Source organism: Talpa europaea, assembly GCF_964194135.1.
Source record: "Talpa europaea genome assembly, chromosome: 7".
In the NCBI taxonomy this organism is placed as follows: Eukaryota; Metazoa; Chordata; class Mammalia; order Eulipotyphla; family Talpidae; genus Talpa; species Talpa europaea.
The window spans coordinates 545,049-572,624 of NC_140074.1; the positions used below are offsets into that span (position 1 = coordinate 545,049).

At 73.5% G+C, this 27,576-nt stretch overlaps 1 protein-coding gene across 3 annotated transcripts; it reads left to right on the top strand.

Annotated features, from left to right (window-relative positions):
- Positions 1-6,557: 6,557 nt before the first annotated feature.
- GPSM1 (G protein signaling modulator 1) lies at positions 6,558-26,601 on the top strand (the record flags this gene model as incomplete). 3 transcript variants are annotated; one of them, XM_084237146.1, is made up of 14 exons in its annotated part: positions 6,558-6,622; positions 10,637-10,858; positions 11,396-11,531; positions 11,974-12,116; positions 12,275-12,398; positions 12,481-12,596; positions 12,900-13,055; positions 13,697-13,805; positions 14,548-14,671; positions 18,765-18,835; positions 19,513-19,692; positions 23,920-24,076; positions 24,239-24,510; positions 25,366-26,601. In XM_084237146.1, the coding sequence occupies 14 exons, from the start codon at positions 6,558-6,560 to the stop codon at positions 25,570-25,572; spliced, it is 2,082 nt and encodes a 693-aa protein (XP_084093272.1). In that variant the 3' UTR covers positions 25,573-26,601. The 3 variants fall into 3 exon arrangements, with proteins under 3 accessions (XP_084093272.1, XP_084093273.1, XP_084093274.1); XM_084237147.1 differs by having other exon boundaries at positions 24,302-24,510; XM_084237148.1 differs by lacking the exon at positions 19,513-19,692 and having other exon boundaries at positions 24,302-24,510.
- Positions 26,602-27,576: the final 975 nt, after the last annotated feature.

A 27,576-nucleotide genomic window follows, 5' to 3' on the forward strand; every position in this document is an offset into this window, starting at 1 on the left:
ACAGGCCCTTCTGGGGAGAGGCGAGCAGAGGCCCACCCTGAGCTGCCTGCCTGGCCCGCGTGCCCTCCCCCACCAGCGCGTCGGGGCTCATCTGGTGGAGCCAAGTGCAGAACCACCAATCAGGCCCAGGGGTGGGCCCCATTTGACTGATGGGGAAACTGAGACCCGGTTAATAGGTGACGCCCACGTCTCCCCCAGCAGGAGGAGCCCAGAGGCAGGGACGCCACGTGGGGAGGCCATAGCACCCCTGCTAGAGCAACCTGGCTTTGCCCCAGCTCTTGAAGGGACCCCCATGGGCAGACCCCTCCTGAGGAGCAGGACAGAAGCAGGGTAGCTGCCTGAATCCAGAAGGCAGGCCGAACCCCGGCCCTCCTGCTGCACCCACCCAGCCGCCAGCCCTCCCCACGCCCAGGTGCCTCGGGGCTCAGGTAGCCGCAGAACTCACCAGCCAGGGCTCCAGGCTCCCAAACCTGGGGCAGCTGTTCGCCCAGCGCCTGCTGCGGCACCCACACCTGCAGGGCCTTGGAGGCTGGGCGGGCTCCCGCCCCGATGTTGCCAGAGAAACCGTGGCGTCCACATTGGGCTCCTCCTCCGGGCGGGCTCCCGGGGCCTGAGGGACCAGTGCCACATGGCAGGGCCCCACCTGGGCGGGGCAGGGTGCACACTGGGACAGTCCTCTCCTACACGGGACCCCGGGCAGAGTGGGCAGGACAGGAGAGGGGCTCTGAGCGCCAAGTGCCCCCCAGCCAGGGAGCGGGCAGGTGGACCTTGGCGGAGGTCCAGCGCACCACCCCAGATGTGTGGACTCTGGGCTGCCCCTGCCCACACCCAGCCGCTGCCCCCACTTGCTCCCTCTCCCTAGGGGCCCAGCAGCCACTGGGTCTCTGGTGGCAGCCTGGCCGCTGGAGCCTGGGGCTTGCCCATGGGGGCCACCACCCCCGCCCTCCTGAAGACAGTGGACACACCTGGCACAGCCTGCGGCCTTGAGGGTGGCCCAGAGGCCCGGGGGGCGGCCGAGGGGCTAGAGGACCAGGCCCACAAAGTATACCACGCGAAGCCCCCCACCGTGGGGCCTGGGGGGGCGCCCAAGGGTTCTGGGCGAGCCGTGCAGCCATCCTGGGCCTGGGCCCCTGCTGCTCCTGGGCATCTGGGCCACTGGGCTCTGGGGCACCCCCCCCAAACCCCCGCAGCCTCCCCACCAGCTTCTCAGCGCCAGGTGTCCGCAGGGCCCGACTCCGCCCCACCCGCTTCCAAGCCCAGGGCAGGGGAGCCCCGGGGCCAGCAGCCCCGGGCAGTGCCAGCAGGTGGCGCCCGCTCCCCACCGCTGCCTGCCTGGCCCGGGGGTGCCGGAGGGGCCGGGCCTTTGCCTTCCTGCCGGCCGGACCCCAGGAGCTGAGTCTCTCCCCCCAGAAAACACTCTGGGCAGCTCTCGTGCCAAGAGAGCCCGGTGCTCGGGAGATGTGGCGGGAGCACCTGGGCGCGGGGGCGGCGCGCAGCCCCTGGGAGCCGCCGGGCGCCGGGACAGAAGGGGCGACGCTGCCCGGCGCCCAGGCGGGTGACCCCGCAGCGGGCGTGTGGTGAGAGCTGCCTGGCCGGCGGGGCTGCGGGCTGCCCGCCCGGGGCACGGAAACGGGAGAAGCGCCGCTGCGGCAGGCAGGGCCGGGAGGGCCGGCAGCCCCTCGGGGCTGGGCACGCCGGGTGGGCGAGGAGCAGACCCCCCACGGAGGACCGCGGCGCAGCGCCCGCACACGGTGGGCTGGCCTGACGCAGCCTCGGGGCCCGAGCCACAGAGCCGTGCGCCCACGGGTCGGCCCCGGCCACCCCTGGGCACGGTGTCCGGCACCCGGCACAGCACACTCCCCGCAGAGACTCTGCCTGCGGCCGGTCACCCAGGGCAGCGCTTGGGCAGGGCGGGCGAGGGTGAGGCCAGGGTACTGAGGCCAGGGCTTCCTGCCTCCGCAGACCCCCTCAGCTGTCGGGACGGGCACAGCCCCTCTGGAACGTCCCGCGCCCGCCCGGAGCGTGGTTGGCACAAGACCTCCCCACGGAAAGGTCCGCTGCCCCTCCTCCCAGCTCGGTGCCTGGCGTGGAGGCCGGCGCTGCCCCGAGCAGCTGGATGGACCGTGGCCCCAGATGCACCAGGGCCGTGGACACAGGGCATCACCTAGGGGGGACCTGAAAACTGTACCCCTGGGGCCCTGGTGGCCCGGCCCCCTCCAGACCTGCAGTGCCGGGGAGGGCTGCCCAGGAGGCCCTGCGCCTGCCAGAGCATGCCGGGCGGGGGCACTGGACAGCAGAGGCGAGCAGTTCTCCCGCTGCTGTCCCCAGCGGCCTCTCCTGTGCCCTGGGCCCCGGGCTCCTCAGCCCCACTGACAAGAGGGAAGGCCGGAGGTTGGGTGCCCACCCGCCTGGGTGCGGCAGAGCCAGTTCTAGGATCGTCCCATGGCCCCACGGCCAGCCGCTGTCCCTCCACTCTGCACAGGGACACTGCAAGGCCCGGCCAGCAGTGGCCCCACCTCAGCCCCGGTGTCTCTGGAGAGCACCCCGGGTCCCGGTTGTGCTCGTGACTAGCGCCAAGGGGCAGGGTCCATGAGGCCGAGGCACCACGGGACTCCAGCTACACGGCACCAGGGCCACGGGGGCCACGCGACCATCGAGCGGACCCACGGAAGAGCCTGGTGCAGACACCAGGGCCAGCCAGAGCCCCAGACCCTGGGAGAAGCAGGGGGACCCTCCGGGCTCCAGGGGAAGGGCCAGCCCCTCGGTGAGTGTCTCACCCCTGAGGGTGGGAGCCAAGGGGATGGTCACACTGGGCCCCACAGGGAGGGTGTGACCCCTGCTCTCCCCCAGAGGCCGGGGTGGGGAGCCTCCTGGTGGGCGGTGGGCGGGTGCCCCGAAGGGAAGGATCCGCTGCCCCTCCTGACTTGTCTGGGGGACACAGCCCCCTCCTAGTTCTGTTTGGTTCAGGCCGCTGTTGGGAGACTCCGCCCTGCCACACCCAGGGTCCCCCCCCCCCAGGCCTGGGGCCACAAGCTCTACCCCAAGTCCTTCCCTCCCAGGCCCTGTGCCGCCCCTCCCCGCAGGGTCTCTGGCGCTCTCCTTGCGGCCCTCCCTCTCCCCGCCTCCCCGTCTGCGTCTGCGTCTGCGTGTGTCCCTCTGCTTTTCCCAGCGTGGTGTGTCCCCCCGCCCTGGGCTCAGTCACAGGCCAGGGAGGAGCCCAGAGAGGCCGCCATGGCCCTGCGCGCCCGCCGCTGCCCGTGTGTCTGCCCTCCCCGTCCGGGGCACGTGCAGTGACCAGGCCTGCAGCTGCCAGCGAGAGCCCCAGGAATGCTGCGTGGCCAGCGCCTCCCGCAGCTATTTCCTGGGTGTGTGGCCGTGGGTGGACGGCGCTTCCTTCCGGGTTCCCTGTGCATGAGGCCCTAGACCCTCCGCCCTCCCTGCGCCTCCACCCCAGGGCTGTGCGACCTGAGGCCTGGGCGGGCGCGAGCCCCAGGGGAGCAGACTCTGGGGAAGCAGCTGCTGGAAACGCACAGAACTGGGTGTCCTGTCACCTGGGACCACCCGGAAGCGTGTAGAGCTGAACGTCCACTCACCAGATCCGTAGGCGTGGGTGTGCCCGTGAGTGTGCACAGTGTGAGTTTGCATGGTGTGCGTGCACGGCGTGAGTGTGTATATGGCGTGAGTGCCCGTGTGCATGTGAGTGTGTGCACGGCGTGAGTGCGTGTGCGCATGGCGTGAGTGCCGATATCCAGGCCGCCTCCCCCCCAGGGTGGAACCCTCCAGGTGGCTCCGAGCTCAGGTCCCATCACGCCCCGGGGCACCTCAGCAGTGGCCTGGAGGTGGCCCCAGCATTGCAGGGAGGAATGTGGGGGTGGCCACGGGGGAAGGTAGGGCAGGGAGGCCGTGAGCTGGGAGCTGCCACGCCGGCAACAGGACACCCCATTTTCCCAGCCCCGGGTGGGCCTCAGAGGCCACGCATCCCGCCGCAGCCCACGTGCTGTGTCTTTGTGACCTAGATGGCTTCAGGCCCCGGCCTGGCCCTCCACTGACCCGCGGCGCCTCCATTCCCTGGGAGCCCGGCCCCAGGCCCCGCGGGACTCAGCCAGAACCCCGTGTCTCTTGCCAGACCCGCAGCCGCAGGGTCCAGGGCAGGGAAGCGCCGAGGCAGGGACTCAGCTGGTGTCACAGCCTTGCCTGATCTGCATGGAGGTCGAGGGGTGCCGGGGGCTGGGTGGTACAGGCAGGGCCCATGGAGGGGTTCGCGGGGTGCTGACGCTAAATCCTGGGCGAGGGCCTCCCCGGAGGCGCAAGGGGTTAAGCACCGCACTGCGAAGCAATCCACAACCTCGGCAGCACGAGCTCAACCCCGGCCAGCCAGGCGCGGCAGACCCCTCCCGTCTCCCCGCTGCTCCCCTCCGCTGTGGATTTCAGTCCGTCTGCCTGTTCTGCTCCCCGCTCTGTCTCTGGGGAGTCCTCTCATCCCCCGCATCTCTGGCCTGGATCCCAGCTCTTGTGTGCAGAAATAAATAAATCTTTAAGGAGAAGAATGCTGGGCGATCCAAGTATGGGGCCCGGGCTTGTGGGCTGGTGCTGCCCAGCTGCGCCCACCTGCCCGCCGTGGGCTGGAGGCTGCCCCAGGTGGGAAATCATTTCCTCCCCTCCAGAGCCCCTGGGGACGGAGGCCCATGGGGATGGGCGGAGGGGCGTGCCGCTGCCTCCTGGGGAGCACTCTGTCCCGGCTGGGGCACGAGGCGTGGGAGGGGGTCATGGCATGGCATGTGCCAGGCGCCCAGGTGTGCCCGGCCAGCGACCGCTCCCGTCGGGGAGAGCAGAGGGCTGGGGCGATGGAGCGTGTGGCCAGGAGCGCCTGCCCAGACCTGCCATCCGCTCAGTCCTGCCGCCCGCCGGAACCCCTGCTCTTGGGATGGGGGCGCCTGGGTGGCTCGAGGGCCGAGGTGACACCCACCTTCCTTCGTGGGCTTGCCCCCGGGAGTCAGGTCTCCGGACAGTCGTGGTGCGGCACGGACGAGGCTCCCACCCCGCCAGGACGGCCTTCAGGGCCCCGCAGCACCCAGAGCAATGCCCAGCAGTAGGGCCCCAGAGGCTGGTGTCCCCAGGGCCACAGCGACAACTGGACCCCAACCCTCATGGCCCTTGCGGGCTGCTGAACCCACCCGGGGCGCGGCTCGGAGGGCACGGTTGGTGCGGGTCACGCAGCCCCGGCCTCCCCGCTCACCCGACTCAGCTGAGCCCTTGGCCAGCTCGCTGCCCGGCACCCCCGGGGTTCCAGCCCCCTGGAAGTTCTGGGGGAAGGGGGGGCTGCTCCAGCCAGCGACCCTGCTTCTTCCCAAGGGGGCGGGGTCCCTCATGGCCACGCACGCTCCATCACTCTCCAGCTCTCTGGGCGCCTGCCCTGGGCTCGGGGGCTGGGGGCTTCGGGATGGCCTCCTGATGGCCAGCGCTGGGACCGAGAGACTGGGGCCTGGCTGGGGGGGGGGGGGGCTGCGCAGTCCCTGACCTGACCCTGGTGCCAGTTCTGAGGGTGCCCACAGAGAGGCCGGGCAGGGCGGCAGGGCCAGCACCGCCCACCGTGGGGGCGCTGGCAGCGGCGGCCAAGGCCGGGAGCAAGGCCTGGCCGGCTCCTGTGGTCATGGGGGAGGGCGTGGGCCGAGCCTGGGGCTGTGCTCCGGGCACAGATGGTTCCCATTCCCGCCGCCCCTTCCGTAGGAAAACAAGCCAGCGGGGCCAGCGGCCCGGAGCTCGTGTTTATTTTCGCCGCGTCCTGGAGTCCTGCGGTTGGCTCTGAGGGTCGGCCCAGGAGCCCAGACCTCAAGGCCGCCCTCCCCGAGGCCAAGGAGCTCCCGAGGGCCCCGCCCGCTTCCCGGCCCCTGTCACGGCGGCTTTCCCAGAGTTTGGAGGCTCCGGGCGGTGCCAGGAAGGCTGGGTTGAGAGCGGGCCAGGGGAGGCCAGCAAGGTGCCCGGAGCTGGTCCTGCCCGCGCAGGGCCGCTGGAAGGGGCTCCCCGCAGCGCCGGGGTGGTGGTGGCAGCCTCGGCGAGGTCCCCCGCCACGGCGCGCCCCGGAATTCAGCCGAGGTGGCGGCCCTGGACGTGGCAGGGCGGCGCGGGTGGCCACATCCCCGCCCCTGCCAAGTGTCCAGCTAGGAAGGGCAGCTGCACGCGGTCCCGGGGGCAGGGGGGGTGGGGGGCGCTGGCCCGGACCTCAGGGCGCCCGGGGAAGGCGTGCGCGGGTAGCTGAGGGCACCCCGCGCCCCGCCAGCGCCGGCGCGGGGAAGGGGCGGGCGCGGGGAAGGGGCGGGCGCGGGGAAGGGGCGGGCGGGGAGCCCGCGCCGCCAGGCCAGGCCCCACCCCGCGGGGGGCCGGCCCGCGCCCCTCCCCAGCGGCGGGGCCCTCGGCGGGCGGCGCTGACATCACGCGGCGGGAGGGGCCCCGCGCATCACTTCCCGGCGCCTCCCGCGGGCCGGACAGACGCGGGGAGACGGCGCCCGGGCTGCGGCGGGGCGCGCGCGAGCGTGGGGTGCGGCCGCCGTCCCGGCCCCATGGCGGGCCCCGCCCCGCCCGCCGACGAGCTGCCCGGCCCGGCCGCGCGGCGCCTGCACTCCAGGTGGGCCGGGGCCGGGGCGCGGGGCGCGGGCTTGGGGGGCGGGCGCGGGGCCGGGGCCGGGCGCGGGGGGGGGGGGGTGCGGGCGCGGGGGGCCGGGCGCGGGCGCGGCGCCAGCGCCCCTGAACAAAGGCGGGCGCAACGTGGCGGGGACGCAGCCTGGCCGCGGGGCGCGTGGGGGGGGGCGCGGGGGCGCCGGGGCGGGCAGGGGGCGCGTGGTGGGGGCGCAGCGGCCTCCTGGCCCCTCTGGCCCCCCAGAGCAGGCCGGCGCGGGGGGCTGCACAGCCCGCGGGTGCTGCCTGCGCGGCGCCGGGGTTGGGGTCGCCCCCCAGTCCTGGGCGCGGCCCGCGGCTGGCCTGCAGAGGGGCACCCAGGAGCCTTCCTGGCGCCCCTTCCCACCGCTGTGCCGGACCAGGGGGCGGTGGAATGAAGGGACCCCACTGTGTGGGGTTGGGCCTCTCCCCCAGGTCCCCCAGGCCCTCCTCAAGGATCTGCCTCCGCGGGGTGCGGTGCCCGGCTGCCAGGTGGGTGTGTGGGGCCAGTGACCCGGCCGCCCGCGGCCAGGATGACGGGGTGCCCTGCCCAGGGTGCCTGCCAGGGCGCGAGCCTGCCGGGTGACTCCCAGCCCGAGGTGTCCCCACGGCTGTGCGCGCTGGCGGCCTGGACCCCGCCAGAATGGGCAGGGCCCGGCGGGGCGGGCGGCGTGTGCTGGGCAGAGGCAGCTGCGGGCCAGAGGCCAGCCCGGCTCCCCACAGTGGGCCTGTCGGGCCCGGACTTGGGGGGACATCGTGGTCCTGCCCCCCTCCCCCACGTCACCCCTGAAACCTGGCAGCCCGGCCCCCGGACACCCCGCCGCGCCGGGCGGCACACTCCCCGCCCCACACGCAGAGCAAGGCCTGCTGGCGGGTGGGAGGAGGCCTCGCTGCCCCCTGGCCTGGTCTGTGCTGCTGGCCAGAGACACAGCCCCCATTGTGTGGCCTCGGGGACTGAGCGCTGAGCCCCAAGTTGGGCCCCTGCAGGGGGAGGGGCTGCTGGTGGGTTTTTAGGGCTGATGCAGGAGGCGGGCCCTGCAGGTCCCCGGGAGGGGGCTTGGGAACGGAGAGCTGAGGAGAGCCCCGGAGACTGGGGGGGCCTCCTGGCCCGCCAGGCCCCGTGCGTGGGGGGGGGGTGTGTATGGGGGACCGTGTGTGCGGCGTCCAGGGCCCCGGCCTGCACTGCCCGCCTGGACTCCACACTGCCTTGTCGCGGCAGCCGCCTCAGGCCCCGTGGCTCTGCTGGGAGGAGGCCTCCGCCGCTTGGAAGACGGGGTGTCCGGGAGGCTGTGCATGGGGAAGTGGCTGCTGTGGGGGGCCCCAGGGGCCCGCAGGCTGGCAGGCTGGACTGGCTCCGTGTGGTGCAAGCTCGCTCCTGTGGTTTGGGGGGCCTCCTCAGGGCCAGGCATGTCTTTTCTTCCTTGCCTGTGCCAAAGGGGTGTTCCCCACACCCCCGTTCCTGCTGGTGCCAGCTCCGTTCTTATAAAGCGGGCCCAGGGACGGTGCCAGGAGCCTCATGTCCCAGTGGGCCCGGGAGGGCGCTGGGGCGGAGGCCAGAGCTGGGGCGGACTGCTCAGACCCCGGGCAGCTCGGCTCGCGGCAGGGGGCAGGCAGCTCCTCACAGCTGAGTCTTCACCTGGGCTGGAACGGGCACCCCCACCTGTTAGGGGGTGCCCCAGTAGCACAGGCAGGGACATCTCCAGGAGCGGGGGAGCCCCCCCGCCCCCCGCGCTGCTCTCACAGGGCCCCTTCCGGCTCCCTGGGAGCCTCACCCTTGTTGCTCTCCTGGTGGTGACACCTGGGTCCTTCCTCCCTGGGAGTCCCCGCCCCCCCATTGAAAGGACATCCTGGGCCTTCCCCGTGGGGTCTCAGGAGGGGGCAGGCGCGGGGAGCGTGCTCCAGAGAGGGTGGTGGCTGAGGCTGGCAGAGGGGCCTCTGGGCATAGCCCCGGGTGCGGACGCGGGGAGCTGGCCCGGCTTGGAGACCAGCTGGGCCCGGGGACCGCGGGGTCTGGTGGGGACAGGCAGGTGAGGGCAGGAGGCGCCGGGGCAAGAGGCTGGGGTGCCAAGCCAGGCGGCAGGCTGGCCAGCAGGAGCCCACTCGGCTTCCTCAAGGGTGCCCGGCGCAGGACTGGCAGACCTGCCCGCCTTCTGGCCCCTGCGGTCTGGCTGCTGGGGACGCCGGCCCTGCGGGGAGCTGCCAGGCAGCTGGGGTGGAGTGAGCCGTGGAGTGGATGCTGCCCGCTTGCTGCCGGGCCGGCTGGGCTGTCCCCTGCGCCTGCAGGCGCTGAGCCCAAGCTCGTCCACCGGCTGGGCATCTGTGTAGCCCCTGGTAGAGGCCGGGGCAGAAGGCCGCCCCCAGTGTGACCGACCGGCTTCGGGGAGTCCTCAGACCACAACCTGGAGGCCGGGGCACCGCCCGTGGGTCTCTTGCTCCCTCAGGGCGGCTGGTGGCAGGCGCAGGGAGGCCGGCTAGCGGGCAGACTCCAGATGGGCCGTGTGGCTGCGGCCCCGCACGTCCCCAGGGCCGGGGCAGGTAGTCACAGACTGGCGGAGATAGTGTGGGGGACAGAGGCTCCAGAACCTTCTTCACTGGCTAGGAAGGGGACCTTGCCAGGCCAGCCCAAGAGACGGGAGAGGGTGGCCGGCAGCCTAGACTCAGAGCTGGGCATGGAGGAGGGTACCGGTCCTGCCCCGCCCCTCAGCCGGGCTGTCCTGGGGTGGATGGGCAGCTCCCGGAGGGAGTCGGCTGTGCCCACAGGACGTTGGACAGAAGCCTGAGGGCAAGGAAGGCAGCGCCCCTGGCCTGGACACCCTTGGGAGCAGGGCCCGGTGCCAGCAGCCACCGAACTGTCTCTCCAGGACCGTGGCTGCTCTTCCCCGGTCACCCCCAAGTGGGCCTCGGGCTGGCCTCGGGCTGGCTCTGGCCTTGCCATCCTGCTCGGCAGGGGAGGGGGAGGCACTGGGTGGCCTGGACTCTGCATTCCGTGCTGCTGACTCTGCCACCACCAGCCCGGGAGCTGGTGCCAGGCCAGCTGCAGCGGCCCGGGGAGACATGGCCTGCGGGTGGGGACAGCAGGCCAGAAACAGGCTTCAGGAGGAGGCGAGCGGGCCGGGCCCCACGCCTGGCTCTGCTCAGTGGAGTCTTGCGCTCTTGGCGGCCGGGCTGGGCCAGGTGGGGCTGCTACGGCCAGGAAGCGCCGGGGTCCACGCTGCCTGCCCCGCCAGGCCTGCCCCCTCTGCCAGGGCTGGGGGGAGCGACGCGCCCCTTAGCTGACCGGTGCCGCTTGATGCCCGGTATGCCTGGGGCCAGGGCGGCTGGGCCCAGCTGGCCAAGGGTCAGAGTGAGCCGTGGGTGGGCCCTGCCCACCGGCACCCTGCTTGGGCCGGCCCCCATGGGGAGCACCTGGTGCCGGGTCCCCTGGGCTCCTCCCACCGCAGCAGACATCGGGCAGCTGCTGGGGCAGCTGTTCCTCAGCCCGCCTGCTGCCCGCCCGCCAGCTCCTAGGGTGGGGCCGGCAGGGTAGGCCTAGGGGTGCTTGACCTTGGCTCTGAGGCAGCCGGGCCCTGGGGTGGGGGCGGGAGAGGGGAGGACAGGCCCCCGTCCAGAGCTTACAGGTGGGGTCCCCGCCGTGGGATGTGGCACTCGGACCACACCCAGCCTGCGTGACCTCGACCCGCTCGCCTCTCTGGGCGCGGCCCCTCCGCGGACTCAGACGGGCCCCAGGCTGCTGGGGCTGCTCTGAGGCTGGTGAGGTGCTGGCCCCGGGCGGGGTGTCCGGGACTTGGGGGACTTCCCCCGGCGCTCGGCCCCGGCGCTCTCGGAGGACAGGCGCTGGGGTTCAGGGTGCTGAGTCCCGGGCGTGCCAGCTGGAGGCGGGCGCAGCACTGGGCCCGTGGCACCTCCTTCCGGGCACTTACCCAAGGGGACTGGTGTCGGGCGCCCGAGCGTCCCCGGGTGCCCGCCTGACCCTCCTGCCCCCCAGGATGGAGGCCTCGTGCCTGGAGCTGGCACTGGAGGGGGAGCGTCTCTGCAAGGCGGGGGACTTCAAGGCCGGCGTGGCCTTCTTTGAGGCGGCCGTGCAGGTGGGCACGGAGGACCTGAAGACCCTGAGCGCCATCTACAGCCAGCTGGGCAACGCCTACTTCTACCTGAAGGAGTACGCCCGGGCGCTGGAGTACCACAGGCACGACCTGCTGCTGGCCCGGTGAGCGGGGGCCGGGGGTGCCCCAGAGGGCGTCGGAGCTGAGCCACGCGGCCGTGGGCCCGAGCCCGCGTGGGGACCGGCTCCAGGCTGCGGGCGGCCTGGCTCCAGCCCCGAGCGGGCCGCGGGGGGTGGTGTGAGGTGGGCGACTGGGGCGCAGGCCCCTCCATCTCCTCGGCCTGCACCCCCACCCCCCTGAGCGGCCATCCCAGTGCGGCGGAGCTGCTCCAGCCCCCCAGGCCCGCGCAGCCTCTAGTCCGCGGGCAAACGCGCAGTCAACCCATGCAGGGCTCCCTGCAAGGCTGGTTCTCCAGCCCCCCCAGTCCCCGCTGCAGCCCCCTCCCCGCCCCACCAGCTCACGTGGGGCCGCTGCTTCAGGATGGGCAGGCTCTCCCCAGACGCCAGCCACGTGCGCCTGGACGGGCACCCCCTTGCCGTACCCAGTGGCCAGGGGGTGCCCACCAGCCCCAGGCGGGTCTCTGGCCCCCTGCTGAGCTCAGGGCTGGCGGGTGCCTGGCTCTCACTTCCCCTGCACCCCAGGACCATTGGAGACCGCATGGGGGAGGCCAAGGCCAGCGGGAACCTGGGCAACACCCTCAAGGTGCTAGGGCGCTTCGATGAGGCCGTCATCTGCTGCCAGCGCCACCTGGACATCGCCCAGGAGCAGGGGGACAAGGTGGGCGGCTGCCCTGGCCCCTGCCAGGCCCACAGCGCCTTGCTGCCGCCCCCCGGGAGGAGGATGGGAGGACCAGCCCCAACCCCACAGAAAGCAGGGCACTTCTAGCCGATACCATGGGGCCATGCTAGGCGCCCCCCAGCACCCCTCCTCCAGGACGCCCCCTCCCCCTGACCCCTGAGCTGGCCGGCCCCCCTCCGGCCCCAGGGAGACAGCGGCTGCAGAGGCAGGCCCCAGCGTGGGTGAGACGCTCGGCAGCAGCCCTTCCTGCCCCCCTGGGGACACGCATGGGCTGGGAGCACCTTCCCCAGACTCTGAGGGGCGCCTCGGCTGGAAGGAGCTCCCCGTGCCCCTCTTCGGCCCTGCCCTTGCCAGGGCCCACCACGGGGCCTCCGGCCCGCCATGGGTGGGTCGCCGCTACAGTGCCCGCCTGTGCCCGCAGGTGGGGGAGGCGCGGGCACTGTACAACATGGGCAACGTGTGCCACGCCAAGGGCAAGCAGCTGTCCTGGAGCACCGCGCAGGACCCGGGGCACCTGCCCCCTGGTGTGCGGGACGCGCTGCGCCGCGCCTCCGAGTTCTATGAGTGAGTGCTCCCCGCGGGTGCCCGCCGCCAGCACGCCCGGCACGGCTCCGCGCTGCAGGGGGCGGCTGGCCGGGCTGCGGGGCGGTGGGGGCGGCTCCCCGGGCTGCGGGGACGGCCGGGGCGGCTGTGCTGGAAGCCGCTCAGACTCCCGCCCGCAGGCGCAACCTGTCCCTGGTGAAGGAGCTGGGCGACCGCGCGGCCCAGGGCAGGGCCTACGGCAACCTGGGCAATACCCACTACCTGCTGGGCAGCTTCGCGGAGGCCACGGCCTTCCACAAGGAGGTGAGGCCCCCCGTTCCTGCCGTTCCCCCCCCGCCCGGGATGGCGGCCGCCCGGGCCGCCCTGACGCCCGCCCTGTCCCCAGCGCCTGGCCATCGCCAAGGAGTTTGGAGACAAGGCGGCCGAGAGGAGGGCCTACAGCAACCTGGGCAACGCCCACATCTTCCTGGGGCGCTTCGACGTGGCCGCCGAGTACTACAAGTAGGTGGGCCCCGCCCCCGGCTGCGGAGGGAGGGAGGGGTCCCCAGGAGGGCGCCTGGGCCCTGCCCCCGCACCAGGGCCCCGGACTGGGGGTTTCCACTGCCCCTGCCGGGGGTGGGGGGGCGTGCGGCTCCAGGGCCCCTGCCTCACGCCGGGTGGCTGTGGGCACACGGGGCGTCGGGACCGGAGGGGGCGCCGTCCCGGCCCGCACAGGCTGGGGTGATGAGGTGATGGGCGGGCAGGCCCGGGCACTGGGAGCGGAGCCCGTGGCCACCCCACGCCCGCCCCGCGCCCACCCCGCAGAAAGACTCTGCAGCTGTCGCGGCAGCTCAAGGACCAGGCGGTGGAGGCGCAGGCCTGCTACAGCCTGGGCAACACCTACACGCTGCTGCAGGACTACGAGCGCGCCGCCGAGTACCACCTGCGCCACCTGCTCATCGCCCAGGAGCTGGCCGACAGGTGCGGGCAGCGGGAGCGGGTGGGCAGCGCGGCCACCCCTGCGCCGCCAGGGCCGCGGGCCAGAGCTTTGGCCAGCAGGGAGAGGCTCAGGGCCAGAGCGGCGGCCCCATGGGGTGTCGTTTCCCTCAAGGGGCCGTGAGAACTAGATGGCGCGTGGGAAGGTGACCCCAGTCAAGGAGCGATGACCCCGGACTCCGGGTCACCGGCCCCCATTGGAGGGAGCCGCGGAGAAGGCCCGGCTGGCCGCCCAGGGCCAGGAGAGGCGCGCAGCCCCCACGCACCCCCTGATGCGCCCCCACTGTCCACCGCCCGGGACTGCCGCCTCCGCCAGGGCACTCTGAGTTCATGGTTTCAAGGGGAAGAAAAGTAGAGGGAGACGCTAGAGCTTCTCCCCTATGTTGGCAGCTTGTGGGTGCCCCTGTTAGTGCCTCACCGGCCACGCGGCCTCCTGGGATCCCAGTGGGGTGCCTGTCTGGGGACTCAGTGGCAGAGCCATGTACCCTGTCTGGCAGCTGCCCGGATGTATACCCCGAGACCCCCAGAACTGGCCCTGTCCTTCCCACTTGGTTCTGCTGGCACCCCAGCGCTTGAGATGGCCCAGCTGGTGGATGCAGACGTGACTCAGTTTCCCTCCCTGGCAGAGTGGGCGAGGGCCGGGCATGCTGGAGTCTGGGGAATGCTTACGTGTCCATGGGGAGCCCAGCGCAGGCCCTGACCTTCGCCAAGAAGCACCTGGAGATCTCCCAGGAGGTGAGCCAGGCCCCCAGCCGCTGCCCGGCCCGCTGTGGACCCCGGGCCTCTGCCTCAGGTGCGCCTGGTGCCGCGCGGGTCAGACACCTGTGCCTTGGAGACCTGGTGGCTTCCTGAGTGCTGCAGGGTGCGGGTGGGGGGAGGGGCCTGCTTGGCACCCCCAGGGTCTTCATGTCCCCCGTGGGCAGGTCCATAGCCGGTCCCTCTGGCCCTGATGGGACTGGGCCCGGCTGGGCCGTGGGGATGCCCGACACCCTAAGTGCACACGACCTGCCAGCGGCAGCGTGAAGCTCCCATCCCCCACCTCACCCCCAGCCCCACCTGCCTGGGCAGCAGCCCTAGTTGGGGGGACACCACCTCCCTGTAGCTGTCGGCTGGGGTGGCCCCATGCAGGGGCAGCTGGTGCCCAGGAGGGGCAGGAGAGCCCGCACAAGTCTCTCTCCCGGCCACGCACATGCCCTGGAGCGTCCCCCAGCCTCAGCTCCCTGGCCCCTGGGGGGCTGCTGATGGTGCCTGAGGGGTGGGCATGAGGCCCTGGGGCCAAGGAAGGTGCAGCCGGCAGGCCAGCTGCCCTCGCAGCCCAAGAGGAGGACCCCAGCGTCCCAGAATGAGGGCTCTGCTGGGGCACAGCCACCCCTCCCAGGCTCCCTGGGCACAGCGAGGCACTGGCTCCCCCAGAGCCCCGCGGTCACTGACCACCCCAGGGGAGCCCCTGCCCCTGACCTGGCCTGCTCGGCTGCAGATTGGGGACCGCAGCGGGGAGCTCACGGCCCGCGTGAACGTGGCGCAGCTGCAGCTGGCGCTGGGCCGGCTGACCAGCCCGGCAGCCGCGGAGAAGCCGGACCTGGCCGGCTATGAGGCCCAAGGTGAGCGGGGGCGGGGCTCTCTGGCTGGGCCTGGGGTGCGGGGGGCGGCGGCAGGGGCGCGGTGGGAGGGGTGGGCTTTGTTCCTAAGCGGGAGGCTGCCACTGGCCCCCTCTCCAGGAGAGGGCCCCGCAGGGGCTGCCACCCGCAGGGGTGCAGCCGGGGTGACGGGCGCACGGGGGAGGGCGGCTGTGAGCCAGCCTGCGGCCAGGAGCGTCAGGAAGGCCGGGACGGGAGGGGGCATTCCCGGGCGAGGATGCCACGGGCCGGGGGCCCCAGCTGGGCTTTCTCTGGGCAGCTCGGTCCCTGGGCTGTGGCCCGGTGGCTCCAGGTAGGCTGAGGGGAAGAGGCTGCTCCCTGCCAGCCTGGTATCCACCCGTCCAGGGCCACAGACCCTGTCTTGGACCGAGGATGCCCTGCGCTGGGGCCCGCGGGGCAGGGCCAGGTCAGCAGAACCTGCCGTGACGCCTTGTTCACGGCCGCTGGGCACTCCTGGCACTTGGCCGTGCCGTGCCGGCCTGGCTGTCCGTGCCAAGCAGACAGCGGAGCGCGGTGGGGGGCCGGCTATGCGCTGGCTTCCCCCGCCGCAGGGGGTGGGCCGGGAGCCAGCACCCCATCCTCACCACCCCACCCTGGTTCTTGAGTTTGGGGGAATCTGGCTCAAGCCGCTGCATGGCTGTGCTGCTGGGGCTGCCTCTCGGCCCGCCGGGAACCAGACCAGGGCTGGGGGTGGGTCCGCGGGCACCCGGCGCTGTCCTGTCTTAGGGGGCATGTGTCGCCCCTCACTTTGAGGCCGAGGGGGGGAGGGAGGGAGGAAAAGCTCGTGGACCCACAGCCGCTCTTGTCTTGAGGGTGCCGTGGCTGGGTGGGGCGGTGGAGCGCAGCCCCTGGCCCCTGCCCCCTGGGATCTGCCCTTCAGACCCGGTTTCTGGGGGCGGCCTTACCCGCGCACCTGGCCCCTGCCCTCCGGGACCCCAGCAGTAGCATCTGGGACTCCTGGAGACGGACCCCTCTGGGAACGAGGGGGTGCACCTGCCGGGTCAACGGCGGGAACTAGGAGCTTCTGTCGCCCCCCCGCGGGCCTCCCTGCCCGGCCCGGCCCGGCCCTCCCTGCCAGGGCCTCCGAAAGCGCGCCTCCCCCCGCCCTCACCCCCGCCCTCACCCCCCCCCGCCTCCCCCCGCCCTCACCCCCCCGGCCGCTGGGGGCGCGGGACAAGGCCACCTGCCTGGGAGGTGCGGCGTGTGGCTGCCTGGCCCGGGCGCGTCCAGGGGCCCTGCGGTGTGGCTGCTGCACTGGGCTCCCGGGGGCCTGGCCGGGGCGGGCCTTCTCGGCTGAGGCGCCTTCTCTGACTCTCGCGGCCACTCCTGGCCGGCCCGCCTCTGGGCAGTGCCCCCGGGGTCTGGGGCAGGCCTGCCAGCCTGTGGGGGAGGGCTCTGGGGAGGGCCAGGCCCTGGTCCAGGACCCAGGAGCTTCCTTTCCTGTCTTGGCGAGAACAAAGGCCCTTTATGCTACCGGGGACCTGGAGCCGCTGTGGCTCCAGCTGTGACCCTCATGGCCCCCCCACTTCGCAGGGGCCCCAAGAGGATCTGGTAGCGGGGTGGGGGGGGCAGGGCAGGGAACCAGCACATTTTTGCGCTGCTGCCTGGGTGCATGACCCGCTGGGTTTCCCGAGCCAGCCCCCATGCCTGGTGTACATAATGGGGTGCAGCCCTGAGCCTCAGGGGTGCCCCCTGCCCGCCCGCCCCACAGGGTGGTCCCTGGCGCCCAGCGGCTACTCCTGCTGCTCGTCCTCTCGTCCCACCACGCACCAGTCAGCTCTGCCTCAGTGTCCCCTCTGGGAAGCCCGGGCACCCTGGGGACCGTGCCTAGCTGAGGCGAGAGCTAGTCTCGCCTGCCTGTGCTCTGACGCCAGTGACACCCCCAACCCCCTCCCCTCTCGGCCGGACCGCCTGGGGCCCCGAGTGGCAGATTTCCCCGCCGCTGACCTCCCGTGCCCGGCCCTGGCCTTGCTCCTCCAGGCGCGGTGCTCCCAGTGCCCCCAAACCTGGCAGGGGGCTGTGTGGGCACCCCAGAGACGCCACACCCCACGTTCCCTAGAAGCAGCAGCCAGGGAGCTGGAGGGGCGCCGGAAGCAGGGCAGGCAGAGTAAACCCACGGGGGTTGAGCACCCCGAGTGACAGGTGCTCGGCGGCGGGGGCAGAAGGTGGGGCAGCGTGTGGCCGGCGGTGCAGCGGCCGCGGGGCCGGGGCAGCTTTGCCCACAGACGCTGGTTTCTCACCTTCAGGCCGACGTCCCGGCGCCCGCGGCAACCCCCCCCCCCTGGTGTGCGGGGGGCGCGCAGAGCGTGCGGCGGGCAGAGGCCGGGTCTGGACAGGGCCGGCCAGGGAAGGGCCTCGTCAGGTCAGGGAGCGCCCCGGGGCCCCAAGGCTGGCGGGTAGGTGGGGTCCCGAGGGGCAGAGCAGCCCCGCTGGCGCGTGCGGGAGGGACCAGGGGCCAGGCGGGCCCGGCGGGGGAGGAAGGCCGGGGAGGGGTGGAGAGGCCCGCGGGACAGGGACTCCGGACGGGGAGGGGAGGTGCCCAGGCCGGGTGCCAGACCCCGCCGGGTGGGAGGGGCGCGGCGCGCGGAGCGGAGCGGCCTGAATGCCCCCAGTCAGGGCGGCCGTTGGAGCTGGCCGGCCCCGGCGCCCACACTCCCTCCAGACAGAGGCGCATTTAGCCGGGCCGGGCCGCCTTCACCTCCGCTCGGCGCTGCCGGCCGGGAGCCGAGCCGCCGGGCCCGCGGCGGCGTGCTGGAGGGCCAGGCTGGGCAGGGGCAGCAGGGGCGCCCGGCCCCCGAGGCGGGGATGCCGAGTCGGGCCCCCACGGCGTCAGAGGGCAGCCTGGACCCCCACCCCCTGGCCGGCCCCGGCGAGGGCTGCAGCGGGGCCCTGCCTCGCCGCGGTGAGTGAGGGGCCGCCTGCCTTTGCCGTGGGGGGGCTGCAGGAGCCTGGTGACCCCCGGCGGCGGGACGATGCCCGGGCACGGCTGGGTGTGGGGATGACTGGGCTGTCTTAGCCCAGGGTTGGGGGGGCAGCTGGGCCCCCAGCTCCCCGCCAGGCTCTTGTTGGGGGCACAGATGGGCCCTGGCCAGCCCCCTCCAGGGTCCCACCGCCCTGGGAGCCCCCAGTCTAGCCGTTTTTAGGACCCTCAGCGTGGACAAGCTCTGAGGGGGTGCTGGTGAGCAGAATAGGGCTCCCCTGTGCTCCCGAGCCAGCACCCCACGACCCAGCAGGCCCCCGTGTGATCCCTCTGGAGTCCCTGGGGGTCTGACTCCCGCTGGCCCCCCACCAGCTAGGGCAGAGGCCCCGCTGGTCAGGGCAGAGGCGCCAGCGCTGGCTCACCCCCTCCCCATGCCATCCAGTGCAGGCGGCGTGGGAGGACCCCAGAGGCCTCTGCTGTGTGGCTCGAGCTTGCTGTGCCCGCAGCCCGTACCCCTGGGCCGCGTGGCTCTGGGTGGACGGGTGCTCGCTGCCCAGCCTGGGGCGCGGTGGGGCTGGTCTCATGCCAGGCCAGCGGCCCCGCACACTGGAGCAGAGCCAGGGGTCCCCTGAGACCGAGCTGCACCCCGGTATCAGGAATGGCTCAGCCAGGTGCTCTCTGTAGGCCCCCCAGCCCCGGCCACCCTCACAGGCCCCCCTTGCTACATCTCAGGGGCTCCCGATCCCGACCCCTCGAGCACCTGGTGGCTCGATGGACCAACCCATCTTCCCCACTTTCTGCTAAGGAGCCTCCATCCCTGAGGGGGGCCAGTGCAGGTCCCAGACTGAGCGCACCCCTGCCTCCCCTGGCCCCGCCCCACCCCACTGGCTGGTGCATGGGGGACCCCCAGGGGCAGGGGCGGGCCCCAGAGCCACCTGCTCGTCCCCGGGAGTCGGGCCCGGGTGCTGAGCTAGCCGGGTCCTGTGCACGCGGGGAGGACGGGCGGCTCCACACTGGGGGACTGGGTGGGAGGTGGGGGTGGGCCAGGCCCCTGCGGAGCACCCCCAGAGTGGCGCATGTCGGCCTCCACGTGGGGCTGGCTTGACGCGCCCAGGACTGACCGGCCACTGCCTCCAGGGGCCAGGCCCAAGAGGACACAGAGGCTGAGTGCGGAGACCTGGCACCTGCTGAGGCTGCCCCCGGAGCGGGTGAGTGGGCAGGGCGGGGGGCAGCACGGGGTGGGGGGGTGATGGGCTCAGCAGTGTGTGCTCAGCCGCCTGGAGGCCCCAGGGGCAGGCAGATGTGCTGCCTGCTCTGAGGTCGGGGGCGGGTCGTCTGCTTCAGAGGCCCCCGTGGGGCCAGCCCCAGCCCCTCCCCCCCACATCACGGGGTCCCCCCACATCACTGCATCCTGGGGAGGGGGGCCCCTTGGTTCCCACACAGGCCCTGTGCCGCCCCCAGCCACAGCTCCGGGTCCGGCCCAGCCCCTCTCCTGCCCACTCCTCAGCACCGAGGCGCTGCAAGCAGGGAGGCCACACTGGCTCGGGGGCTCCGGAGCTGGGGCTGGGAACTGGCCCGGCCGCTCTGCACCTGCAGGGGTACATGCTGTGTGGCTTTGGGGGGGCAGCCCAAGGCCCCCGGCTCTTTGAATGCAGGTGGGGTTCAGTTTGTGGGGGTCTTGCGGGGGCCAAGGCCCAGGGCTGCCAGGGCCGCGTGTTGCTGGCGTGGGGCTTCAGCTCCCGCGGCGCCCCCCCTGGCAGCCTGGGCCTGCTGCCCACCCTTCCCCTTCCCCGGGCCGAGCGCCTGCGTGTCCGTGAGACGGGGCAGCTCGTCCCCCCCAGCCTGGGTCGGGCCTTTCACCCATGCCCGGCCTCCTCCCGCGCAGGAGCAGAATGGAGACAGCCACCACGCGGGGGACTGGCGGGGGCCGGGCAGGGACGCGCTGCCCCTCTCTGGGAGGAGCAGGAAGTACCAGGAGGGGCTGGACGCCGCGGACAGGAGCCCCCGAGAGGGCAGCCGCTCCCCGCTGAGCAGCGCCGACGTCCGGCTGCAGGTGCCCCGCACGGTAGGCCGCAGCCCGGGCGCTGAGGGCGGAGTGGGTGGGCGTCCCCCTGCCCGGCGCCGCGCCGCACGGTGGGTCTGGGAGGCGGGGCCGGCCACGCTGCGGGCAGAGGTCCTGGGCCTGCCGACCGCCCGGGCACCCTGCAGCTGGCCTGGAGGCCTGTGGAGGGGGCGGCAGGTGGCCCGGCGGGGCGGGTCCTCGGGCCACGCAGGGACGCGGCATCCAGCGGCGGGTGACAGGTGGACGGTGTGTGCACAGCTGGACGGGGGGGCCGTGCTGGGGCTCAGCAGGCAGACGAGGTGGGGGGGGTGGGCACCGGGTTGCGCCTGCCTGGCGGAGCCCGCGTGCCCGGGAGCCTGGGCGCCCTCCCGTGAGGCGCAGACACTGGTCAGAGCTGGGGGCCAGGGCGAGCGCGCGGCTGGGCCCCACCCATGGGTGCAGGCCGGCCGGAGCCCCGCGGAACACCTGGTCTGAGCCTCCAGGATCGGTCTGGAAATAGCTCCCCGCGAGGCTTAATCAGCCCCTTCCCGCTCGGGGGCGTGGGCGCCGCTGGTATTCTTAGCCCAGATGCTGCTGCGCGCCCGTCTCTGCCACCAGCCTGGCGAGGCCTCAGAGGCCCCGTTTGACCCCAGCTGCCCGCCTCGGCCAGGGTCTGTGCCCAGCGAGAGAGGTGGGGGGAGGCGCCCACAGCCAGGCTGCCCCAGGGGGAGGAGAGATCCCGGGGGGCCCGTGCTCAGGACCCCCGTGGGGCCGGCTGGTGCTGGCACCCGAAGCGTCAGGGCGCCTCTCCTGCCCCCGCCCCGGCCTTGACGGGGCTGGCTGTGGACTGTGGGCCCAGAGAACCCCCTGGGCGACGCGGGGCGCAAGGTGGGGGTCCTGGAGCGGGCCTGGCCGGGAAGGGCCCGGCGTGCCGGGCGGCGGGAGCCAGGGCGCGCCGGAGCAGGGAGGCCACAGGCTTCGTGACCCGCTGCCTGTGCCCCGGGCTGTGGCCCACGTGACGGCGCCGTGTGCACCCACCGCTGTTCCCTGGTGAGGTGGGGGCGGGGGTGAGCTGAGCCTGTGCCCCAGCTGCCAGGGCTCCCCGCAGCAGGGGGAGCAAAGACAGGCTTGTCGTGTGGATTCCCCCGCACCCCAAACCTCATCAGCCTCCCTGCACGAGGCTGTTTTTAAAGCCTTCCTGGAAAGGCAGCTGAGGGGAAGCCGCCCCCTTCGACGGGCCCACACCCGCCCGCCTTCCGGGGTCTCAGCCCCAGAGGTGGGCCCCGGGGCCCCGTGCAGGGGTCTTGCCGGACAGACAGCCGCCGACACTGAGGCTCGTCACTGGGCTGTTTCCACCCGTTCTCAGAGGGGAAACCGAGGCGCAGGCTAGTGAAGATGCTGGCCGCAGGGTGTCCAGCTGGCTAACAGCAGAGCTGGGGTTCCAAGGCCAGGGTCAGCTCCTGGCACCCTGCCCGGCCCCCCGGAGGCGCCTGTGAGTGCCTGAGTGGGGCTGCCCCAGCTGGAGGGCAGGAGCCGGGGCGCTGAGCCCAAGCCCTCCGGGGGCGGCGGCCTGGGCAGGGCCTGTCCGCCCGCGGGCCACGATGGGGGAGGGCGGTCGGGCAGCTTCGAGCTCCCGAGAGACGGACCCGAGAGGGTGCAGTAGCCCCGTCCCGGTCCCGTCCTCCCTCCCGCCGGGCGCACCCCGGCCCCGCTGACAAGGGCGGCCCTGGGAGCGAGGCTGGGCTCCCGGACCTGGTCCAAGGCTCAGCCGCCCCAGCCTTCCAGGGGCTGCGCCAAGGCTGGGCCGCGGGGTCTGCCCTGTGGGTGCCCCAGCGGGCGAGGGCAGAGCGCCCGCCGGGAGCTGTGTTTACAGAGCTGCCTGCCTGTGATGTGTGCGCGGGCTGGAGCCGAGCGGGGTGGGGGGCGGGGGGCGGGCCGGGGCGGGCCCAGCGCTCACCCGGGGCCTATTTAAACCTTGCGCTGACAGCGCGGTGGGTCCCAGCGGAAGGCAACCTGGCACCTCCGTCCCGCCTGGGCTGCGCCTGGCTGAGCGCCCCGTGGTGCCTGCTGCTGCTGCTGTGGAGGCCGCACACCCCGCGTGAGTGTGGGGCCTCTGGGGGGCCCCGACACAGGCGGCTCCTTGAAGTTGGACCAGGCGACAGCTGCCCGGGAGGCCCTGGGCTGGGGGGTGGCCCTGGGTGGGGGAGATGTATAGGGCCAGAAGGACGTGCGGTCGGGGCGCCAGCGGTCACTTCCCTGAAAGCCTTGCCCGGCCAGCGCCTGCTGCCCGGCGGGTGTGGGCAGCTCTGAGTGGCGGCCGGGCTGGGAGGGGCAGCCCCGGCTGAGGGGAGGCTCCTCCATGGCGGAGACGGGCAAGAGTCTGGCCGGAGGGAGGGAGGGAGGGTGAGCAGGGAGGCACTTGGGCGGGGGGAGGGGGGCGGAGGGGTGCGCTGGAGGTGAGCTCCCCTCAGCTCCCCGTCCTGCTGAGCCTGCAGGGGCCTAGGTCTGGGCCCCGCTGCTGCCTGAGGAGGGGCGGTGCTGGCAGGAGCCTCCTCTGTGACCCTGTCTCAGGCCTCATTGGACTTGGGGGGGCGGCCTGGCGCCCCACCGGAGTGTGATGGTGCCAGGAGAGACATAAGCAAACTTTCCTATTCCTTCAGGGGTGTCTGCTGAGCCCCGAGTTTCAGCCCTGGGGAGGTTGGGGGTGGGGAGCAGTGATGATGTCTGGCAGTGGAGGTGCTGAGCCCTAGGGACCCCAGAAAGAGGGCTTGTGACGTCGGGTCACCCACGCAGCCCCTCCTGCATGCAGGCTGATGCCGGGAGAGCCACCCTTTGCCTGGCCTGCAGGTCCCTGAGGCCTGGCCACCGACTTCACAGGACTTGGGGGGCAGCCCGACTCCTCGCCTGAGTGACTGTGGGGGGCACTTGAACCCCCCCAGCCATGACTCTGGTCCTGCCCTCTGGCTCAGCTGTCCTCCCGGCACGGCACCACCCCAGCCCTCTTGGTCTTGGGAGACGGTGCCATCCTGGCCGAGACCTGTTCTAGGCCTTCGACATGGCCCCTGGCTGCCTGGGAGCCTGGCCTGGGCTGGCCCTCGCTGCTGTGACCTTGGGGGCTGTGCCAGCTCCAGGCCAGGCTGGTGATGGGGGTGGGCAGGTACGGGTGGCACGCGTCCCCCAGCCCAGCCCTCAGTCACCAGCACCTGTGCTGCAGCGGCCTCTCCGTGGGCCCTGCCCTGGGGAGGCCTCGACTGTGGAGACATGGGCGGGGGTGCCAGCTGCGGGGAGGCGGATGGGCCCCTCTGACAACAGACGTGCCGGGGGAGCCACACTGCCCAGCCTGGGCCAGACTAGGTGGGGCCTGGCCTGCCTGCCCTTGGGGCGGGGGTGCCCGCGTGGCCGTGCACACTGGCCCAAGGCCTCCCTGTGGGGAGGCTCAGCCAGGCCCAGGGACCTGGTCTCAAGCTTCTCAGCCCGCCCACCCCTCCCTCTGGAACTGTCACCCTCCAAGCACCCCTCTCCCTTCCCACCCACAGTCCAGGTGACACACCATGGTGTCTCCCGGATTCCCTGCCATCTGGGGCAACTCGGAGCCCCCAGCCACCCAGTGCAGCCCGTGGAGGAAGGACTGGGCCGTTAGCACCTTCTTCCTGAACACCCCAGAGGGCCCAGCCCACAGATCTGCCGCCTCTGGGCTTGCCCACTGTTTCAGCACCTTATCAATATATTTTGCCCAAACGCCACAAAGGAGGGACGAACCCTTCAAGAGCGGAACCCAAGAGACGGCACCTCCCTCAACTTGGGCTCCTTGCCTTCAGTGATATGACCCGAGAGTGCCGGCACCTTGGGGTCCACCCATCCTCGCCAGCAGGGCTTTGGCGCAGACCACGGCCAGGATGTAAAGAGCCGGCCGGCCCCTCGCCCAGCCCGGGCCGCTCCTTCCCAGCCGAGCGAGCCCGGGGCACAGGGTGCAGCCGGGTGGAGCCTGCGGAGGGGCGGCCTCCGGCGCGGGCACGGCGCGGGCACGGGAGGCTGCCGGGAGGGGCGGTGGTGATGGCTGAACTAGGGTCGCTGCGGAGGCGCCGGGTGGGCGAGGGGGCCGAGGTGACAGGGAGTGGGCCGGGGGCCGCGTGACGCCTGGGGAGGTGAGGGGGGGGCGGTGCCCCAGGAGCCGGAGCGGTCGGCGGTGGGGGCGCGGGCCGTGCCCCCCGCTGCGGCCGGGGCCCGGGCTGACCGCCCCCCTCCCCGCAGAGCACCCCGCGCGCCCCGTCGCTGGAGGAGGACGGCTTCCTCGACCTGCTGAGCAAGTTCCAGAGCAGCCGCATGGACGACCAGCGCTGCCCGCTGGAGGACGGCCCGCCCGGGGCCGCCGAGGCCACCGCGGGCCCCGCCCCGGAGGAGCGGCTCGGTGGGTGCCCCCGGCGGCCCCGCCCGCCCCCGCCCCCGCCCCCGGCCCCGCTGCGGAGCCCCGCGCCGAGCGCCTGCCCGCGCCGAGCGCCGGGGGTGCCGGCCCCCCGACCCCGCAGCGCGCGTGGGCGCCGGCCGGGGGGGGGGGCGGTCCCGCGGGCAGCCGGCGGGGGGGGGGGAGGGGAAAGGGGGGCGGCCCGGGCCCCGCTCACCGCCCTCCCCGCAGCCCGGCCCGCGCCGCCCGCCTCGCCGCAGACGGAGCAGCTCTTCGACCTCATCGCCAGCTCGCAGAGCCGCCGGCTGGACGACCAGCGCGCCAGCGTGGGCAGCCTGCCCGGCCTGCGCATCACGCACAACAACCTGGGGCACCTGCGCGGGGACCGCGGCCCCCAGGACCCCGGCGACGAGTTCTTCAACATGCTCGTCAAGTGCCAGGTGCGCCCGCCCGCGCGCCCCGGGGCCTGCGGCCGCGGGGGAGCCTCGCGGGGACGGCGGGGGGCGGGCGGCCGAGGAGACCCCAGACCCGCCCTTCCCTCCGCAGAGCCCGGGCAGGTGCAGCCGCGCCGCGAAGCCGGCCCCCCGCGCGCCCCGGGCCCCCCGCGCGCCCCCGAGCCCTCCGCGCGCCCCGGGCCCCCCGCGCGCCCCCGAGCCCTCCGCGCGCCCCGGGCCCCCCGCGCGCCCCCGAGCCCTCCGCGCGCGCGCTCCGGCGGCTGCCCCGGCCCCCCGCCCCCCGGCCCCGCGGAGGGGTCCAGGGCCGCCCGCGCGCGCCCACACACCTGAGCGCCCTGCAGGGTCCAGTCCGGTCCGGCCCGGAAGCGGCAGCCCGCGCGGGGGCTGCTGGGCTCGGTGGTCTTGGGCGCCCCCTCCTGGCGGGGACCCCACGCCCCCCTGGCGGCCCCCGAGCGGCCCGGCCGGGCCGGGGCTGCGTCCCGGGTGGATCCCGACGGCTGGAGGCCGCTGACCGGCCCTCCCGAGCGGACACGGCCCGGGCCTCGCCCCCGCCGGCCTCACCTGCGCGTGTCCGCCCCGGCCGGCCTCACCTGCGCGTGCCCGCCCCGGCCGGCCTCACCTGCGCGTGTCCGCCCCCGCCGGCCTCACCTGCGCGTGTCCGCCCCGGCCGGCCTCACCTGCGCGTGCCCGCCCCGGCCGGCCTCACCTGCGCGTGTCCGCCCCCGCCGGCCTCACCTGCGCGTGTCCGCCCCGGCCGGCCTCACCTGCGCGTGTCCGCCCCGGCCGGCCTCACCTGCGCGTGTCCGCCCCGGCCGGCCTCACCTGCGCGTGTCCGCCCAGTCCTCCAGGATCGACGACCAGCGCTGCCTGCCGCCCGACGTGCTGCCCCGCGGCCCCACCATGCCCGACGAGGACTTCTTCAGCCTCATCCAGAGGGTGCAGGCCAAGCGGATGGACGAGCAGCGGGTGGACCTTGCCGGCAGCCCGGAGCAGGAGGCGGGCGGCCCACCTGAGCCGCGGCAGCAGTGCCCGCCCGGCGCCAGCTAAAGTCGGGAGCCCAAGCCAGGCCCCCCCGCGCTCCTGGACGCAGGCTCCCCGTTGTCCAGGATGCCCACGGCCCCCAAGAAGCTGTGCCCTCCCGAGACCATGGCCACAGGCAGCTCAGAGCCCCCGGCCCTCCCCGCTGAGCTGGGTGCGGGGCGCAGCCCCCACGGCGTCTCCCTTCCCAGGCAGCAGTCTCAGGCCAGGCTGCCGTTGGGGAGGGAGGCGCACCCCAGTGTCCTGGGCCGCCCTCACACGGTACCTGACTTCCGCAGGCCGGCCCAGCCCTGCCCCTGCCCCAGGCCGGCCGGGCCTCCAGCATGTGGGCCGGAACCCCGGTGCTGTGTAGACCCTCCATGCCTTTCCCTGCCCGGCCAAATGTGAACCCCCTGCCACATCCCCAGAGCCCCCGGGATCTCTTCAGCCTCTTCTGGGGGCAGCCGGGGACACGGGCATTTCTGTCCTCCACGGCGGTTCCCAGGGACGGCCCAGCATGGACGTGACCCCCACCCCTGCTTCCCCCCAGTCCCAGCCAGGCGGGGCAGGGCCTGGAAGCAGCGGCCCAGAGGCAGCAGCCTGCCGGGTACCCAGCTGGGTCGTTGGGCCAGGGGTGGCCATGCCTGGCTCCACAACCCCAACCTGGGGGGCACGGCCTGCCCAGGCCCTGGGAGCCCAGCCGGGCCCAGCTCTGCGCCTGCGCCGTGGCAGAGGTGAGAGGGCACGAGGGTGGGCGTGCCCAGGGCCAGAGGGCGGCAGCAGCACAGCTGGCTGGGGCTCAGCCCCACTCACCCCGCCCCACGGGGGCGCTGACACCACTGCCTTCCCGCGGGCCGGCTGCGCCCAGGTCCTGGGGGCCCAGGCCACCTGCTCTCGGCCTGACCCTGCCAGGCCCACAGCCAGCCCGGGAGGCCCCCTGGTGGGGGTGGCTGGAGGCTGGGTGCAGGGTGATGGCCCCCGAAGGGGTATGGGGTGGTCCCGCAGGGGCCGGGCACGCCCATACTTGAATGTACACGCGTATTTATTGCCCACACGTGTTTGCCATGTCTGCGGGGCCCGGAGGGCCGTTTCCTTTTCTGTTTTCCCAATGAAATAAAGTCTGCAAAGTGGAAGCTGCGGAGCAGAGGGGCCGGGCAGGATGGGGGGGATGGGGGGAGTTGGGGGGGCTTCCCAGCGCCGGTCACTGACCTTCCCTGGGAAGGCGGCCCGCACCGCGGGTGCCCGGCGAGCGTGGGCTCAGCGCCCAGGCCTCGGGTCTGCGGGTGCCACCGGTGAGGGGCAGGCCTCAGGTTAAGCGCGGCCACCAGTGGCTGAGTCTCCCCAAGTCAGGCCGTCTCTGCAGACCCTGGAGGCTCCCGCACCCCAGCCTTGCGGGGGGCTCTCCAAGGGCCGGGCCTCAGCTGGAGGCGAAGGCCCAGCAGGAGCAGGTTTCGGCGGCATCACGGTGAGCAGCAGGAAGCCCTGCCAGCGCCCACGTCAGCCGTGCAGGGGCCCCTCGGGCCAAAGGCGGCGGTGAGGCCAGAGCCCTACCCCACACGGCCTGGGGTGTGTGCTGTGCCCGTGAAGGGGCAGCCCAGGAGCCCGTTCGGACGTGCCCTCCAAGCAGGGCCCTGCCAGGAGCCGTGACCCCAGGCTGCGCCCCCAGGACCACATGCCGGGTGCTGGGCTAGGGTGGGTCAGGAAGACACCACGGGGGCCTTTGGGGTGAGCCCCAGAGATGGCTTGGGGGGGGGCAGCCACATTGCTTCCACTCAGGGCGGGCGAGGCTGGTGTTGGGGAGCCCACCATCGAACTGGATGCAGGCAAAGGCACTGGCTTCCACCCAGGCATGAATGCCTCGGGGTTGGCAGGGCCGAGGCAAAGCTCTGGGACAGCCGAGAGGATGCGGCGGAGACACAGGCCAGGGCCCTGCGAGGCCAGCTGGTGGTTAATGGCTGGGGTTGTGCAGCCCAAACACTTCTAGAAATAAACAGGCAGCTGTGTCCACTCGCTGTCACCAACGCAGGTGGTCGG